Source organism: Amphibalanus amphitrite, unplaced genomic scaffold, assembly GCF_019059575.1.
Source record: "Amphibalanus amphitrite isolate SeventyFive unplaced genomic scaffold, NRLGWU_Aamphi_draft 000147F_arrow, whole genome shotgun sequence".
NCBI lineage: Eukaryota > Metazoa > Arthropoda > Thecostraca > Balanomorpha > Balanidae > Amphibalanus > Amphibalanus amphitrite.
Genome location: NW_024881642.1, coordinates 528,355 through 544,544, shown reverse-complemented (window position 1 = coordinate 544,544; position 16,190 = coordinate 528,355). Strand labels below are relative to the sequence as shown.

General features: G+C 51.2%; 1 protein-coding gene across 1 annotated transcript in view; it reads left to right on the top strand.

The window, feature by feature from the left end:
• The window catches only part of LOC122382793, a 54,302-nt gene that overhangs the window by 25,532 nt on the left and 12,580 nt on the right, over window positions 1–16,190 (top strand). Inside the window, exon 4 of the mRNA XM_043368593.1 lies at window positions 2,960–16,025. Within this exon, the coding sequence (XP_043224528.1) occupies window positions 2,960–16,025 (13,066 nt within the window). The remainder of the gene's footprint in view (window positions 1–2,959; window positions 16,026–16,190) is intronic.

Below are 16,190 nucleotides of genomic sequence, written 5' to 3'. Positions count from 1 at the left end.
TTGGTGAACCCAAGATTGAGGTTGAGACTGAAAGAGAAGTAGACAATCATGGAAGAAGTGTGTCCATTCGGCGTATTCGAGTCATTGTCATTGAAGAAGTAATTGATGAACGTGGCCTACCAATTACTCGAAGACGCGTTTTGAGGAAGACAATGAAGGTGATTGGTGATGCTGCTGATCCCATTATTGAGGAAACTAAACACCCTGAAGAGGTTGAGCTAGTACGTGCACCACAGATGCAAGAAGAGCAGGATGCTTCGAGTGCAGTTTATCGTGTCACCAGCGAAATTACCCGTCTATCTGACGAGCCTTCCGAAGACGAAACAACCGTCAATGAGTATGTCGATGACCAGGGTCGGCTTATCAAGGTGCGAAAAATAGTACAAACTGTTACCGATAGAGACGGAGATGGGCGACAGGTGCAGCGCCTGGTGACAAAGATTGTCAGGATGGTCGTTTTGAACGGTGAAGAGATCCCTATGGTTGAAGCGGAAGAAGACTCTTCGATTCAAGCGCTGGAATTTGACGTACAGAAACGCCCCGCAATGACTCCGGACAGCTCTGTCATTGAACAGGTTCACGTGACATCGTGTGACAGCCAGGTATTAGATCGAGAGGACGATCTTCCAGCGTCAACGAACTTGAGCAATCAGCAGCGTCCTGTGGTCAATATTTCCAAATCTACTGGTCTTCCACTGTCTGCCAGTGAAGTATGTACGGCGGAGAAGACTACTTCGATTGAAGATACTTCAATTCCCGCTGAAGAGCACGGGAAAATGACAGCCTCATCTCCAATGGAAGAATTTGTGGTGGTGGATTACCAAGAGCCAGTGGAAACGGCAACAACAAGCCCAGATTTCACTGAGCCAGAAGAAGTGCAAGGGCTGAGCAAGGTCCAGTTGCCGGAAACGGTTGTTCCGGATGTCGGTGTCAGCGCAGCATTTGAGCGGGAAGGCGCCGTTCCTGACATGCGCAAGCCCACTGAAATCGGTCACCTGGTGCTGACTGAGAGAGATGCCATCGCTGGTACAGCTCAGCAATCTGTTGAGGAGTCTGCTTGGAGCAAAGATGATCCGCTCCCTAGTGCCACATCCGGAACGCGTGGTGTTGAAGGCGTTCCTCCCATTCCAACAGAATCTTGCCAAACTGCACTAGAAAAGGAGTCGCCATTAGAAATGAACCAGTTCCCTGAAGCTCGACAGGCTGTGGAGGAAAATTCGGCACAGGAGCACCTGCATGCAACTGCACCTCAAGCTGTGAATAGCTCTGTTCCAGCGGAGGAGCAGTCTGTCTTAGCGAAAGAAACAGTTTCAGCTTTAAGCGAACCTGTGGTTACGTCTACTGCCTCAAATACATCTACATCAGCACTGGAAACTGTTGTTGACCCATTCGCCCAACCATTGTCGAAGGAGCCAAACGATGTCTTGGGTATCGCATCCGAGTATGCTGTCTCGGAAATGCAACAAGCAGTTGAGGACACACAAGGAAAAGAAGATGTACCAGTCCCAGAAGTACCTACCTCTTTGCAATCGCAGCAACAGGATTCCGATAAGCAAACCTCCCGCTCGGATGGCAATGAGAGTGACGTCCCCATCTCAAAACCCATCATTCAAGAAGAGGTTCAAGAGGCGGTGTGTGAACCAGTTCGACCGATTACACTGCAAACCGTCCAGGCCATTACAAAATCAGACGAAGAGAGGAGTACCATGCATGACAAAGAAGTTGTCATCGATGAGCTTGATGAACCTGCTGTTCTTCCATCTGCGCCGCCAGCTGAAGCGGCCCTGGTTGGTAGCATTATTCCAGCCACTCCTGAAGTCGATGTCACAGAAAAACAACCTGTCTTGGAGCAATCTCAAGTGTCACCAACAATCACAGCGGAAGAACAGAGAGACTTGCCTAGCATTGATTCAGAAAAATCGGAACATGATGCCAAGAGCAAGAAGAAGAGAAGGCGTCCAAAGAAAAAGACAAAGGATGCTGCTAGCGGAGGCCTTCTCAGCAGGCTGACGGGATATTTCATGGGCGGTGATCAGCAGAAAGAGCATGAAAACTCCGATGGTTCAGATGCTGAGGTAGTCGACATAAAAAACACAGAAGACATTTCCCCGGAGTCGTCAAATGCCAACAATGTTCAACTACCGGGGTCTCCTTCAGAAGATTTTGAAGTTCTTGATATTCCTGATGAGGCAACGACTGTTCTAGAAAACGATCCAAAGATTTCGCTTTCCGAGGACATCTCTGAGCCGGTTTTAGAACAGCAGCGTCATCACCAACAAGGCACCGTCACTCAGCCCGCGGAAACTCACCTTTACCCACATGTCGAAGAGAAAGCAACTGAGCCGACCTCGACAACAAAGAAACGAAAGAGGAAGTCAAAGAAAAAGAAGACGACGGGTAACGACGACCTACATCAAGGAGATGTCCATCAACAAGCACCTTTTGAAAGTGACCACATTCAAGTCCCTGAAGAACAAGTCTTAGACACTCTGGAAGTCAACCTCAAGAAGGAAACGGAAGTTGCTGCACTGAATGATGTTCTGGGTACGTTAGATACTGCGCCGATTACCTCTCCAGACATTGAAACAAGAGTTGAAGAAGGTGTTGACGACTTCGGTCGCAAAGTTGTTTTTATAACTGTGTTCATTACCGTCATTTTGGAAGACAAAAACATCAATGGTGAAACAACGTACACAAAGCAGATTTACAAAAAGATTCAAAAGACCACTACAGGCGAAAATGGGGAACCCCAGGTAGAGAATATAAATGAGCAACCCATTATCATTAGCGACCTGAGGTCTGAAGAAGTGAACGCCCCTATCAAGACGCATACCATTGAACAAAAGCATGAGGATCGTCTGGCTCTTGAAGGGACGTCCGAAGTCAACGCAATTCACATCAAACACGTGCCTGAGATGACCGAATCGGCAGTGATTGAAGAATGTCTTCCAACGTCTAGGGGAGCCGTAGTTGGTGAACCAGGGGTGGAAACTACTGTTGAGGAAAAGTTGGATGAACAAGGTCGACCAGTGAAGTTCAAGAGGATCTATGTCACCATTATTGAAGAAATCGTGGATGACACCGGAGCCAAGCGGACCGTCAAGCGGGTGGTCAAAAAGACTCAGAAGCTGTCTGAGGTCAATGGGAAGACAGTCACTGAAGACGTAGAGGAACCTGTTGAAGAGCCATCTGTTGAGGAGCTCGAGAAACAGATACTTGACGATGTGCTGCCAGACAAGGCTTCTCTGGTCGGGGAACCGAAAGTGAAAACGATTGAGGAGAAATCAGTTAACGAGCATGGAAAGCCAGTCATTGTGAAGCGATCTGTTGTCACCATCTATGAGAATGTTCCTGCTGAAAACGGCAAAACTGTAGTAGTTCGGAAGATATTGAAAAAGGTACGCAAAGTCTCCGAAGTCGACGGAAAACCAGTTGTCGAAGAGTATGAAGAGCCACAAGAGACGGAGACCTTGATGGAAAGTATGCCTGAGGCAACGGAGGCTTCAGTGATGGAAGAATGCCTTCCGGTGTCCGAGGGAATCATAGTTGGGGAACCAAAGGTGGAAACTGTCGTTGAAGAAAAGTTGGATGAACAAGGTCGGCCAGTGAAATTCAAGAGGATCTATGTCACCATTATTGAGGAAATTGTGGATGACACCGGAGTCAAGCGGACCGTTAAGCGGGTGGTCAAAAAGACGCAGAAGCTGTCTCAAGTCAATGGGGAGACCGTCACTGAAGACGTGGAGGAACCCATTAAAGAGCCATCTGTCGAGGAGCTGGAGAAACAGATACTTGACGATGTTCTACCCGACAAGGCTTCTCTGGTCGGGGAACCGAAAGTGGAAACGATTGAGGAGAAATCAGTTGACGATCAAGGAAAGACAGTCATTCTGAAGCGATCTCTTGTCACCATCTATCAGAATGTTCCTGCTGAAAACGGCAAAACCACCGTGGTTCGCAGGATATTGAAAAAGGTTCGCAAAGTCTCCGAAGTGGACGGAAAACCGGTTGTCGAAGAGTATGAAGAGCCTCAAGAGGCGGAGACCTTGATGGAAAGTATGCCTGAGGCAACGGAGGCTTCAGTGATTGAAGAATGCCTTCCAGTGTCCAAGGGAACCATAGTTGGGGAACCAAAGGTGGAAACTGTCGTTGAAGAAAAGTTGGATGAACAGGGTCGGCCAGTCAAATTCAAAAGGATCTATGTCACCATTATTGAGGAACTTGTGGATGACACCGGAGCCAAACAGACCGTCAAGCGGGTGGTTAAAAAGACGCAGAAGCTGTCTGAAGTCAATGGGAAGACCGTCACTGAAGACGTGGAGGAACCTGTTGAAGAGCCATCTGTTGAGGAGCTCGAGAAGCAGATACTTGACGATGTGCTGCCAGACAAGGCTTCTCTGGTCGGGGAACCGAAAGTGGAAACGATTGAGGAGAAATCAGTTAGCGATCATGGAAAGCCAGTCATTGTGAAGCGATCTGTTGTCACCATCTATGAGAATGTTCCTGCTGAAAACGGCAAAACTGCAGTAGTTCGGAAGATATTGAAAAAGGTTCGCAAAGTCTCCGAAGTGGACGGAAAACCAGTTGTCGAAGAGTATGAAGAGCCTCAAGAGACGGAGACCTTGATGGAAAGTATGCCTGAGGCAACGGAGGCTTCAGTGATTGACGAATGCCTTCCAGTGTCCAAGGGAACCATTGTTGGTGAACCAAAGGTGGAAACTATCGTTGAAGAAAAGGTAGACCAAGAAGGTCGGCCAGTGAAATTCAAGAGGATCTATGTCACCATTACTGAAGAGATTGTGGATGACACCGGAGCCAAGCGGACCGTCAAGCGGGTGGTCAAAAAGACGCAGAAGCTGTCTGAAGTCAATGGGAAGAACGTCACTGAAGACGTGGAGGAACCCATTGAAGAGCCATCTGTCGAGGAGCTCGAGAAACAGATACTTGACGATGTTCTATCCGACAAGGCTTCTCTGGTCGGGGAACCGAAAGTGGAAACGATTGAGGAAAAATCAGTTGACGATCAAGGCAAGCCAGTCATTCTGAAGCGATCTCTTGTCACCATCTATGAGAATGCTCCTGCTGAAAATGGCAAAACCGCGGTGGTCCGCAGGATATTGAAAAAGGTTTGCAAAGTCTCCGAAGTGGACGGAAAACCAGTTCTTGAAGAGTATGAAGAGCCTCAAGAGACGGAGACCTTGATGGAAAGTATGCCTGAGGCAACGGAGGCTTCAGTGATTGAAGAATGTCTTCCAGTGTCCAAGGGAACCATAGTTGGGGAACCAAAAGTGGAAAGTGTCGTTGAAGAAAAGGGGGATGAACAAGGTCGGCCAGTGAAATTCAAGAGGATCTATGTCACAATTATTGAGGAAATTGTGGATGACACCGGAGCCAAGCGGACCGTTAAGCGGGTGGTCAAAAAGACGCAGAAGCTGTCTGAAGTCAATGGGAAGACCGTCACTGAAGACGTGGAGGAACCCATTGAGGAACCGTCTGTCGAGGACCTCGAGAAACAGATACTTGACGATGTTCTACCCGACAAGGCTTCTCTGGTCGGGGAACCGAAAGTGGAAACGATTGAGGAGAAATCAGTTGACGATCATGGAAAGCCAGTCATTCTGAAGCGATCTCTTGTCACCATCTATGAGAATGTTCCTGCTGAAAATGGCAAAACCACCGTGGTTCGCAGGATATTGAAAAAGGTGCGCAAAGTATCCGAAGTCGACGGAAAACCAGTTGTCGAAGAGTATGAAGAGCCTCAAGAGACGGAGACCTTGATGGAAAGTATGCCTGAGGCAACGGAGGCTTCAGTGATTGAAGAATGCCTTCCAGTGTCTAATGGAATCATAGTTGGGGAACCAAAGGTGGAAACCGTCGTTGAAGAAAAGTTGGATGAGCAAGGTCGGCCAGTGAAATTCAAGAGAATCTATGTCACCATTATTGAGGAAATTGTGGATGACACCGGAGCCAAGCGGACCGTTAAGCGGGTGGTCAAAAAGACGCAGAAGCTGTCTGAAGTCAATGGGAAGACCGTCACTGCAGACGTGGAGGAACCCATTGAGGAACCGTCTGTCGAGGAGCTCGAGAAACAGATACTTGACGATGTTCTACCCGACAAGGCTTCTCTGGTCGGGGAACCGAAAGTGGAAACGATTGAGGAGAAATCAGTTGACGATCAAGGAAAGCCAGTCATTCTGAAGCGATCTCTTGTCACCATCTATCAGAATGTTCCTGCTGAAAATGGCAAAACCGCGGTGGTCCGCAGGATATTGAAAAAGGTTCGCAAAGTCTCCGAAGTGGACGGAAAACCAGTTGTGGAAGAGTATGAAGAGCCTCAAGAGACGGAGACCTTGATGGAAAGTATGCCTGAGGCAACGGAGGCTTCAGTGATTGAAGAATGCCTTCCAGTGTCCAAGGGAACCATAGTTGGGGAACCAAAGGTGGAAACTGTCGTTGAAGAAAAGGTGGATGAGCAAGGTCGGCCAGTGAAATTCAAGAGGATCTATGTCACCATTATTGAAGAAATTGTGGATGACACCGGAGTCAAGCGGACCGTTAAGCGGGTGGTCAAAAAGACGCAGAAGCTGTCTGAAGTCAATGGGACGACCGTCACTGAAGACGTGGAGGAACCCATTGAAGAGCCATCTGTCGAGGAGCTCGAGAAACAGATACTTGACGATGTTCTACCCGACAAGGGTTCTCTGGTCGGAGAACCGAAAGTGGAAACGATTGAGGAGAAATCAGTTGACGATCATGGAAAGCCAGTCATTGTGAAGCGATCTATTGTCACCATCTATGAGAATGTTCCTGCTGAAAACGGCAAAACTGTAGTAGTTCGGAAGATATTGAAAAAGGTTCGCAAAGTCTCCGAAGTGGACGGAAAACCAGTTGTCGAAGAGTATGAAGAGCCTCAAGAGACGGAGACCTTGATGGAAAGTATGCCTGAGTCAACGGAGGCTTCAGTGATTGAAGAATGCCTTCCGGTGTCCAAGGGAACCATTGTTGGTGAACCAAAGGTGGAAACTATCGTTGAAGAGCAGGTAGATCAAGAAGGTCGGCCAGTGAAATTAAAAAAGATCTATGTCACCATTACTGAAGAGATTGTGGATGACACTGGAGCCAAGCGAACCGTCAAGCGGGTGGTCAAAAAGACGCAGAAGCTGTCTGAAGTCAATGGGAAGAACGTCACTGAAGACGTGGAGGAACCCATTGAGGAACCGTCTGTCGAGGACCTCGAGAAACAGATACTTGACGATGTTCTACCCGACAAGGCTTCTCTGGTCGGGGAACCGAAAGTGGAAACGATTGAGGAAAAATCAGTTGACGATCAAGGAAAGCCAGTCATTCTGAAGCGATCTCTTGTCACCATCTATGAGAATGTTCCTGCTGAAAATGGCAAAACCACCGTGGTTCGCAGGATATTGAAAAAGGTTCGCAAAGTATCCGAAGTCGACGGAAAACCAGTTGTCGAAGAGTATGAAGAGCCTCAAGAGACGGAGACCTTGATGGAAAGTATGCCTGAGGCAACGGAGGCTTCAGTGATTGAAGAATGCCTTCCAGTGTCTAATGGAATCATAGTTGGGGAACCAAAGGTGGAAACTGTCGTTGAAGAAAAGTTGGATGAGCAAGGTCGGCCAGTGAAATTCAAGAGAATCTATGTCACCATTATTGAGGAAATTGTGGATGACACCGGAGCCAAGCGGACCGTTAAGCGGGTGGTCAAAAAGACGCAGAAGCTGTCTGAGGTCAATGGGAAGACCGTCACTGAAGACGTGGAGGAACCCATTGAGGAACCGTCTGTCGAGGAGCTGGAGAAACAGATACTTGACGATGTTCTACCCGACAAGGCTTCTCTGGTCGGGGAACCGAAAGTGGAAACGATTGAGGAGAAATCAGATGATCAAGGAAAGCCAGTCATTCTGAAGCGATCTCTTGTCACCATCTATCAGAATGTTCCTGCTGAAAATGGCAAAACCGCGGTGGTCCGCAGGATATTGAAAAAGGTTCGCAAAGTCTCCGAAGTCGACGGAAAACCAGTTGTCGAAGAGTATGAAGAGCCTCAAGAGACGGAGACCTTGATGGAAAGTATGCCTGAGGCAACGGAGGCTTCAGTGATTGAAGAATGCCTTCCAGTGTCTAATGGAATCATAGTTGGGGAACCAAAGGTGGAAACTGTCGTTGAAGAAAAGGTGGATGAGCAAGGTCGGCCAGTGAAATTCAAGAGGATCTATGTCACCATTATTGAAGAAATTGTGGATGACACCGGAGTCAAGCGGACCGTAAAGCGGGTGGTCAAAAAGACGCAGAAGCTGTCTGAAGTCAATGGGACGACCGTCACTGAAGACGTGGAGGAACCCATTGAAGAGCCATCTGTCGAGGAGCTCGAGAAACAGATACTTGACGATGTTCTACCCGACAAGGGTTCTCTGGTCGGAGAACCGAAAGTGGAAACAATTGAGGAGAAATCAGTTGACGATCATGGAAAGCCAGTCATTGTGAAGCGATCTATTGTCACCATCTATGAGAATGTTCCTGCTGAAAACGGCAAAACTGTAGTAGTTCGGAAGATATTGAAAAAGGTTCGCAAAGTCTCCGAAGTGGACGGAAAACCAGTTGTCGAAGAGTATGAAGAGCCTCAAGAGACGGAGACCTTGATGGAAAGTATGCCTGAGGCAACGGAGGCTTCAGTGATTGAAGAATGCCTTCCGGTGTCCAAGGGAACCATTGTTGGTGAACCAAAGGTGGAAACTATCGTTGAAGAGCAGGTAGATCAAGAAGGTCGGCCAGTGAAATTAAAAAAGATCTATGTCACCATTACTGAAGAGATTGTGGATGACACTGGAGTCAAGCGAACCGTCAAGCGGGTGGTCAAAAAGACGCAGAAGCTGTCTGAAGTCAATGGGAAGAACGTCACTGAAGACGTGGAAGAACCCATTGAGGAACCGTCTGTCGAGGAGCTCGAGAAACAGATACTTGACGATGTTCTACCCGACAAGGCTTCTCTGGTCGGGGAACCGAAAGTGGAAACGATTGAGGAAAAATCAGTTGACGATCAAGGCAAGCCAGTCATTCTGAAGCGATCTCTTGTCACCATCTATGAGAATGCTCCTGCTGAAAATGGCAAAACCACCGTGGTTCGCAGGATATTGAAAAAGGTTCGCAAAGTCTCCGAAGTCGACGGAAAACCAGTTCTAGAAGAGTATGAAGAGCCTCAAGAAACGGAGACCTTGATGGAAAGTATGCCTGAGGCAACGGAGGCTTCAGTGATTGAAGAATGCCTTCCAGTGTCCAAGGGAATCATAGTTGGGGAACCAAAGGTGGAAACTGTCGTTGAAGAAAAGTTGGATGAGCAAGGTCGGCCAGTGAAATTCAAGAGGATCTATGTCACCATTATTGAGGAAATTGTGGATGACACCGGAGCCAAGCGAACCGTTAAGCGGGTGGTCAAAAAGACGCAGAAGCTGTCTGAAGTCAATGGGAAGACCGTCACTGAAGACGTGGAGGAACCCATTGAGGAACCGTCTGTCGAGGAGCTGGAGAAACAGATACTTGACGATGTTCTACCCGACAAGGCTTCTCTGGTCGGGGAACCGAAAGTGGAAACGATTGAGGAGAAATCAGATGATCAAGGAAAGCCAGTCATTCTGAAGCGATCTCTTGTCACCATCTACCAGAATGTTCCTGCTGAAAATGGCAAAACCGCGGTGGTCCGCAGGATATTGAAAAAGGTTTGCAAAGTCTCCGAAGTCGACGGAAAACCAGTTGTGGAAGAGTATGAAGAGCCTCAAGAGACGGAAACCTTGATGGAAAGTATGCCTGAGGCAACGGAGGCTTCAGTGATTGAAGAATGCCTTCCAGTGTTCAAGGGAATCATAGTTGGGGAACCAAAGGTGGAAACTGTCGTTGAAGAAAAGGTGGATGAGCAAGGTCGGCCAGTGAAATTCAAGAGGATCTATGTCACCATTATTGAAGAAATTGTGGATGACACCGGAGTCAAGCGGACCGTCAAGCGGTTGGTCAAAAAGACGCAGAAGCTGTCTGAAGTCAATGGGAAGACCGTCACTGAAGACGTGGAGGAACCCATTGAAGAGCCATCTGTCCAGGAGCTCGAGAAACAGATACTTGACGATGTTCTAGCCGACAAGGGTTCTCTGGTCGGAGAACCGAAAGTGGAAACGATTGAGGAGAAATCAGTTGACGATCAAGGAAAGTCAGTCATTCTGAAGCGATCTCTTGTCACCATTTATCAGAATGTTCCTGCTGAAAACGGCAAAACCACCGTGGTTCGCAGGATATTGAAAAAGGTTCGCAAAGTCTCCGAAGTGGACGGAAAACCAGTTGTCGAAGAGTATGAAGAGCCTCAAGAGACGGAGACCTTGATGGAAAGTATGCCTGAGGCAACGGAGGCTTCAGTGATTGAAGAATGCCTTCCAGTGTCCAAGGGAATCATAGTTGGGGAACCAAAGGTGGAAACTGTCGTTGAAGAAAAGTTGGATGAGCAAGGTCGGCCAGTGAAATTCAAGAGGATCCATGTCACCATTATTGAGGAAATTGTGGATGACACCGGAGCCAAGCGAACCGTTAAGCGGGTGGTCAAGAAGACGCAGAAGCTGTCTGAAATCAATGGGAAGACCGTCACTGAAGACGTGGAGGAACCCATTGAGGAACCGTCTGTCGAGGAGCTCGAGAAACAGATACTTGACGATGTTCTACCCGATAAGGCTTCTCTGGTCGGGGAACCGAAAGTGGAAACGATTGAGGAGAAATCAGTTGACGATCAAGGAAAGCCAGTCATTCTGAAGCGATCTCTTGTCACCATCTATCAGAATGTTCCTGCTGAAAATGGCAAATCCGCCGTGGTCCGCAGGATATTGAAAAAGGTTCGCAAAGTCTCCGAAGTCGACGGAAAACCAGTTGTCGAAGAGTATGAAGAGCCTCAAGAGACGGAGACCTTGATGGAAAGCATGCCTGAGGCAACGGAGGCTTCAGTGATTGAAGAATGCCTTCCAGTGTCCAAGGGAATCATAGTTGGGGAACCAAAGGTGGAAACTGTCGTTGAAGAAAAGGTGGATGAGCAAGGTCGGCCAGTGAAATTCAAGAGGATCTATGTCACCATTATTGAGGAAATTGTGGATGACACCGGAGTTAAGCGGACCGTTAAGCGGGTGGTCAAAAAGACGCAGAAGCTGTCTAAAGTCAATGGGAAGACCGTCACTGAAGACGTGGAGGAACCCATTGAGGAACCGTCTGTCGAGGAGCTGGAGAAACAGATACTTGACGATGTTCTACCCGACAAGGCTTCTCTGGTCGGGGAACCGAAAGTGGAAACGATTGAGGAGAAATCAGATGATCAAGGAAAGCCAGTCATTCTGAAGCGATCTCTTGTCACCATCTACCAGAATGTTCCTGCTGAAAATGGCAAAACCGCCGTGGTCCGCAGGATATTGAAAAAGGTTCGCAAAGTCTCCGAAGTCGACGGAAAACCAGTTGTGGAAGAGTATGAAGAGCCTCAAGAGACGGAAACCTTGATGGAAAGTATGCCTGAGGCAACGGAGGCTTCAGTGATTGAAGAATGCCTTCCAGTGTTCAAGGGAATCATAGTTGGGGAACCAAAGGTGGAAACTGTCGTTGAAGAAAAGGTGGATGAGCAAGGTCGGCCAGTGAAATTCAAGAGGATCTATGTCACCATTATTGAAGAAATTGTGGATGACACCGGAGTCAAGCGGACCGTCAAGCGGTTGGTCAAAAAGACGCAGAAGCTGTCTGAAGTCAATGGGAAGACCGTCACTGAAGACGTGGAGGAACCCATTGAAGAGCCATCTGTCCAGGAGCTCGAGAAACAGATACTTGACGATGTTCTAGCCGACAAGGGTTCTCTGGTCGGAGAACCGAAAGTGGAAACGATTGAGGAGAAATCAGTTGACGATCAAGGAAAGTCAGTCATTCTGAAGCGATCTCTTGTCACCATTTATCAGAATGTTCCTGCTGAAAACGGCAAAACCACCGTGGTTCGCAGGATATTGAAAAAGGTTCGCAAAGTCTCCGAAGTGGACGGAAAACCAGTTGTCGAAGAGTATGAAGAGCCTCAAGAGACGGAGACCTTGATGGAAAGCATGCGTGAGGCAACGGAGGCTTCAGTGATTGAAGAATGCCTTCCAGTGTCCAAGGGAATCATAGTTGGGGAACCAAAGGTGGAAACTGTCGTTGAAGAAAAGGTGGATGAGCAAGGTCGGCCAGTGAAATTCAAGAGGATCTATGTCACCATTATTGAGGAAATTGTGGATGACACCGGAGTTAAGCGGACCGTTAAGCGGGTGGTCAAAAAGACGCAGAAGCTGTCTAAAGTCAATGGGAAGACCGTCACTGAAGACGTGGAGGAACCCATTGAAGAGCCATCTGTCGAGGAGCTCGAGAAACAGATACTTGACGATGTTCTACCCGACAAGGGTTCTCTGGTCGGAGAACCGAAAGTGGAAACGATTGAGGAGAAATCAGTTGACGATCAAGGAAAGCCAGTCATTCTGAAGCGATCTCTTGTCACCATTTATCAGAATGTTCCTGCTGAAAACGGCAAAACCACCGTGGTTCGCCGGATATTGAAAAAGGTTCGCAAAGTCTCCGAAGTCGACGGAAAACCAGTTGTCGAAGAGTATGAAGAGCCTCAAGAGACGGAGATCTTGATGGAAAGTATGCCTGAGGCAACGGAGGCTTCAATGATTGAAGAATGCCTTCCAGTGTCCAAGGGAGCCATAGTTGGGGAACCAAAGGTGGAAACTGTCGTTGAAGAAAAGGTGGATGAACAAGGTCGGCCAGTGAAATTCAGGAGGTTCTATGTCACCATTATTGAGGAAATTGTGGAGGACACCGGAGCCAAGCGGACCGTCAAGCGCGTGGTCAAAAAGACGCAGAAGCTGTCTGAAGTCAATGGGAAGACCGTCACTGAAGACGTAGAGGAACCCATTGAGGAGTCTTCTGTCGAAGATCTAGAGAAGAGAATCCTGCATGATTTACTGGAAGAGAAAGATTTCCTAGTCAACGAGTCGTGTACTCAGTTTGTAGATAATCGTTCTGAAGAAAGTGTAACAGTTGCACTGGAACAGCCGGTTGTGCAGACTCAATTTTGCGAGCTCTTTGAAAATGGAGGTCCAGTCTCAATGCACACTTTCACCATTACCGTCCCATTAGAGACTCTTGACCCCTCAGAAGGCAGACGGATCACGAAGAAGACTTACCGACGTTACCACAGAGTCTTCAGATTGGATGACAAGTCGGTAACTGAGGAATATGGTGATCCGCCTGAAGTAGAGCTGGTTGCTCAGTCTGTTCCCGAGGTTGACGAGCCACAAGTGGTGGCTGAATCCCTTTCACTTGTATCTGGCTGTCTGGTGGGAGACCCTAAGACACAAACCGACGTGGAAGAGACCACTGACAGTGGAGGAAATCCCTTAACGTTTAAAACTGTCCGTGTCTCGCTACTCGAGGAAGTGACCGATCCTGCCGGTGACAAACATCTGGTAAGCAAGCACGTTAAGAGGTCGCAGACTGTTCGCCATGTGCTCGGACGTCCTGTGGTGACGGACGTGCTGCTGCCCGAGCCGTTGCCATCCGCTGAAGAGGTCCTTGCCTCTTGGAAGCTGCCGGTTTGCGGAAGACTCTTGACGGAGCCAAAGGTAGAAGTAGTCATCGAAGATTGTCAGGACAGCGACGGCCGGCCTGTCTCTGTACGACGGTACGTGGTAACCGTTCTCGAGGAGGTCGTAGAGCCGTCTGGTAATGCCACTACCATGCAGAAGACGTTTACAAAGATCATCCGCGCGCACGAGGTGGGCGGTAAACTGGTGACTGAGGAGTGGACTCAGCCGGAGACGAGTCAGGTGTTGTCCATGTCGCGACCCGAGGTGCCGACCAGCTGGCAGGACGACCTGAGCGCCGTGCTATCTGAGGTCTCTGGCGACGTCCTCGAGAAGCCTGAGGCGACTTCTACCATGGAAGATTCTACGGATGAGCGCGGCTTGCCGTGCCGCATCCGTCGGACGGTGGTGACTCTCTTTGTACGCCGTCCGGACTCTGACATTGTCGAGCGTCGCGTTGTCACCCGTGTGACGCGCTTCATTTTCGTGGACGGCGCGCTGGTGACGGAGCTACTGCCCGAGGTGGACCTGGTGCAACCCGTCGGCGCCGCTGTCGACACCGAGCCGGACGACGAGGCCTATGTGGCGCGCGTGGCGCACTTGATGAGAGGCAAACCCAAGTCGCAGCCCGATGTGCTGCACGAGGTGACTGAGGAGACGGACGCCGCCGGCCGCCTGGTGACCGTGCGCCGCGTGCTGGTCACACTACTGGAGGAGGTGCGCCGCTCGGGCCGGAAGACCACACACCGTCGGGAGGTACCCATCACCCGGCGCACCTGCCGTGTCGGCGCCACCACCGTGCTGCTAGAGGAGGCGCTCGGAGAACCCCGCGACACCACTGTCGAGAGGGCCGAGAAGGCAGAGAGGAGCGCCACGACCGCCGCCGCGCCGGTGCCGTCGGCGCCGCCAGCCGAGCAGCAGCCCGTCAGAAAACCGGACCTGGACGACCTGGTCTCTCAGATGACATCCACTGTGTTGGGAGAGGAGCCGACACCGGAGATTACCCCGCAGCCCACGCCGGAGCCCGTCAGGGAGCCGACACCGGAGCCGGCTAGGCAACCGAAGCCAGTGCAGGAGCCGCGTCCGAAGCCGGCGCCGGTCGTGATGTCGTTTGCGCCGACGCCCGTGGCCGTTAGCTCCGAGCCAAGTGACAAGGAGTCTTACGCCAGTGTGGTGAAGCACCACCTGGACGAGGCGCCGGTGCAGCGGACCGCGGCCGGGACCGTGTACGCCGAGCCGCCGGGAGTTACCGAGGAGGAGCCGGACACGGTGGACGGCGGCGCGGCGACCGACGAGCCGCCGCTCTTGGAGGAGGCGCTGAACGTGCCGCTGCTTCCTGAGGACCAGCCGCTGCCGGTGCTGGCGCAGGCGTTGGCCGCGCTGGGGCGGCCGGAGCGCGCTGTCTCGCTGACCGCTCTGCCAGGCAGTCAGACAGCGCGGGTGGGCGCCGCCGAACTGCGAGCGGCCGCCGCACCGCCGCTGGCCGCGGCGCCCACCGCCCGCTGGCCGGAGCTGCTGCCTCTCTGGGAGACGACTCTGCTGTACATCGTGGGACGGGTGGACGAGGCGCTGTCGTCCTCCGCGCTGCCCGAGCCGCAGCTGAGCGCACAGGCAGAGGAGATGGCTGCCGCCGAGGAGACGCTGCTCCAGCTGCAGCAGCGGCTGCCGCGGCTCGCCCAGATGCAGGATCAGGAGCGGCGCTCTGTGGCCGCGCTCCTGGACGGTCTGATTGCCGCAGCTCGTGAGGCGCGCCGGCGTGTACCGCTGCGTCGCCGAGTGGCCGACCACTCTCTGACTCCGGACGACCAGCCGGCCGCCGCCGACCTGCCCCTGGAGTCTGTACAGCGCTGGCTGAGAGAGGCCGCCTCGGCCGGCCCCTCCGAGCGCAGCGAGCTCTCGACTGAGGCCGAGAGTCAACTGCACGGACCGGCCGGGCCGCTGTGGAAACAGGTGCTGACGGGCCGCGCCGAGGCCGGCGGGGCCGAGGGAGCACTCATCCTGCAGTTCCCGACCGTGATGTCGCTGCTGGAGCAGCCAGCGGCGCCTGTGCCGGCCGACCCACCGGCTCTGCACCGCCTGTCGGCCCAGCTGGCCGCGCTGCCCGGTCCCGAGCACAGTCCGCTACCGGCCGACTCCCTACCGGACCTGCGCGCGCTCAGCCAGCTGTGGCGCCGCCTGGTGGCGCTGCTACACCGCCAGCTGCCGGCTGGTGACCCGCAGCTGCACGTGCGCCAGCTGCAGCTGAGTCAGCTGAGCGCGGCGCGCGCCCTCTGGGAGGTGCTGGACGCTGAGCTGGCGCAGCTGGACGAGTGGCGGGAGCAGTGTGACGCCGAGCTGACCCGACTGCTGGGTGACACGAGCACCGACGACACCCAGCTCGTACCCAGACTGGAGGTGAGCGCTCGGCCGGGAATGAAAGGGAAACTGAACTGGGAAGTGAGGTCGTGCAATATCTAGTGATAGAAGTATTTAATCCAAAGTCTGTCATGTAACTTGAACCGAGACATTTTTCTTCTTAAAAGATGGAAATCCCGCTTCTATTTAATCCGTTTTTTAGTC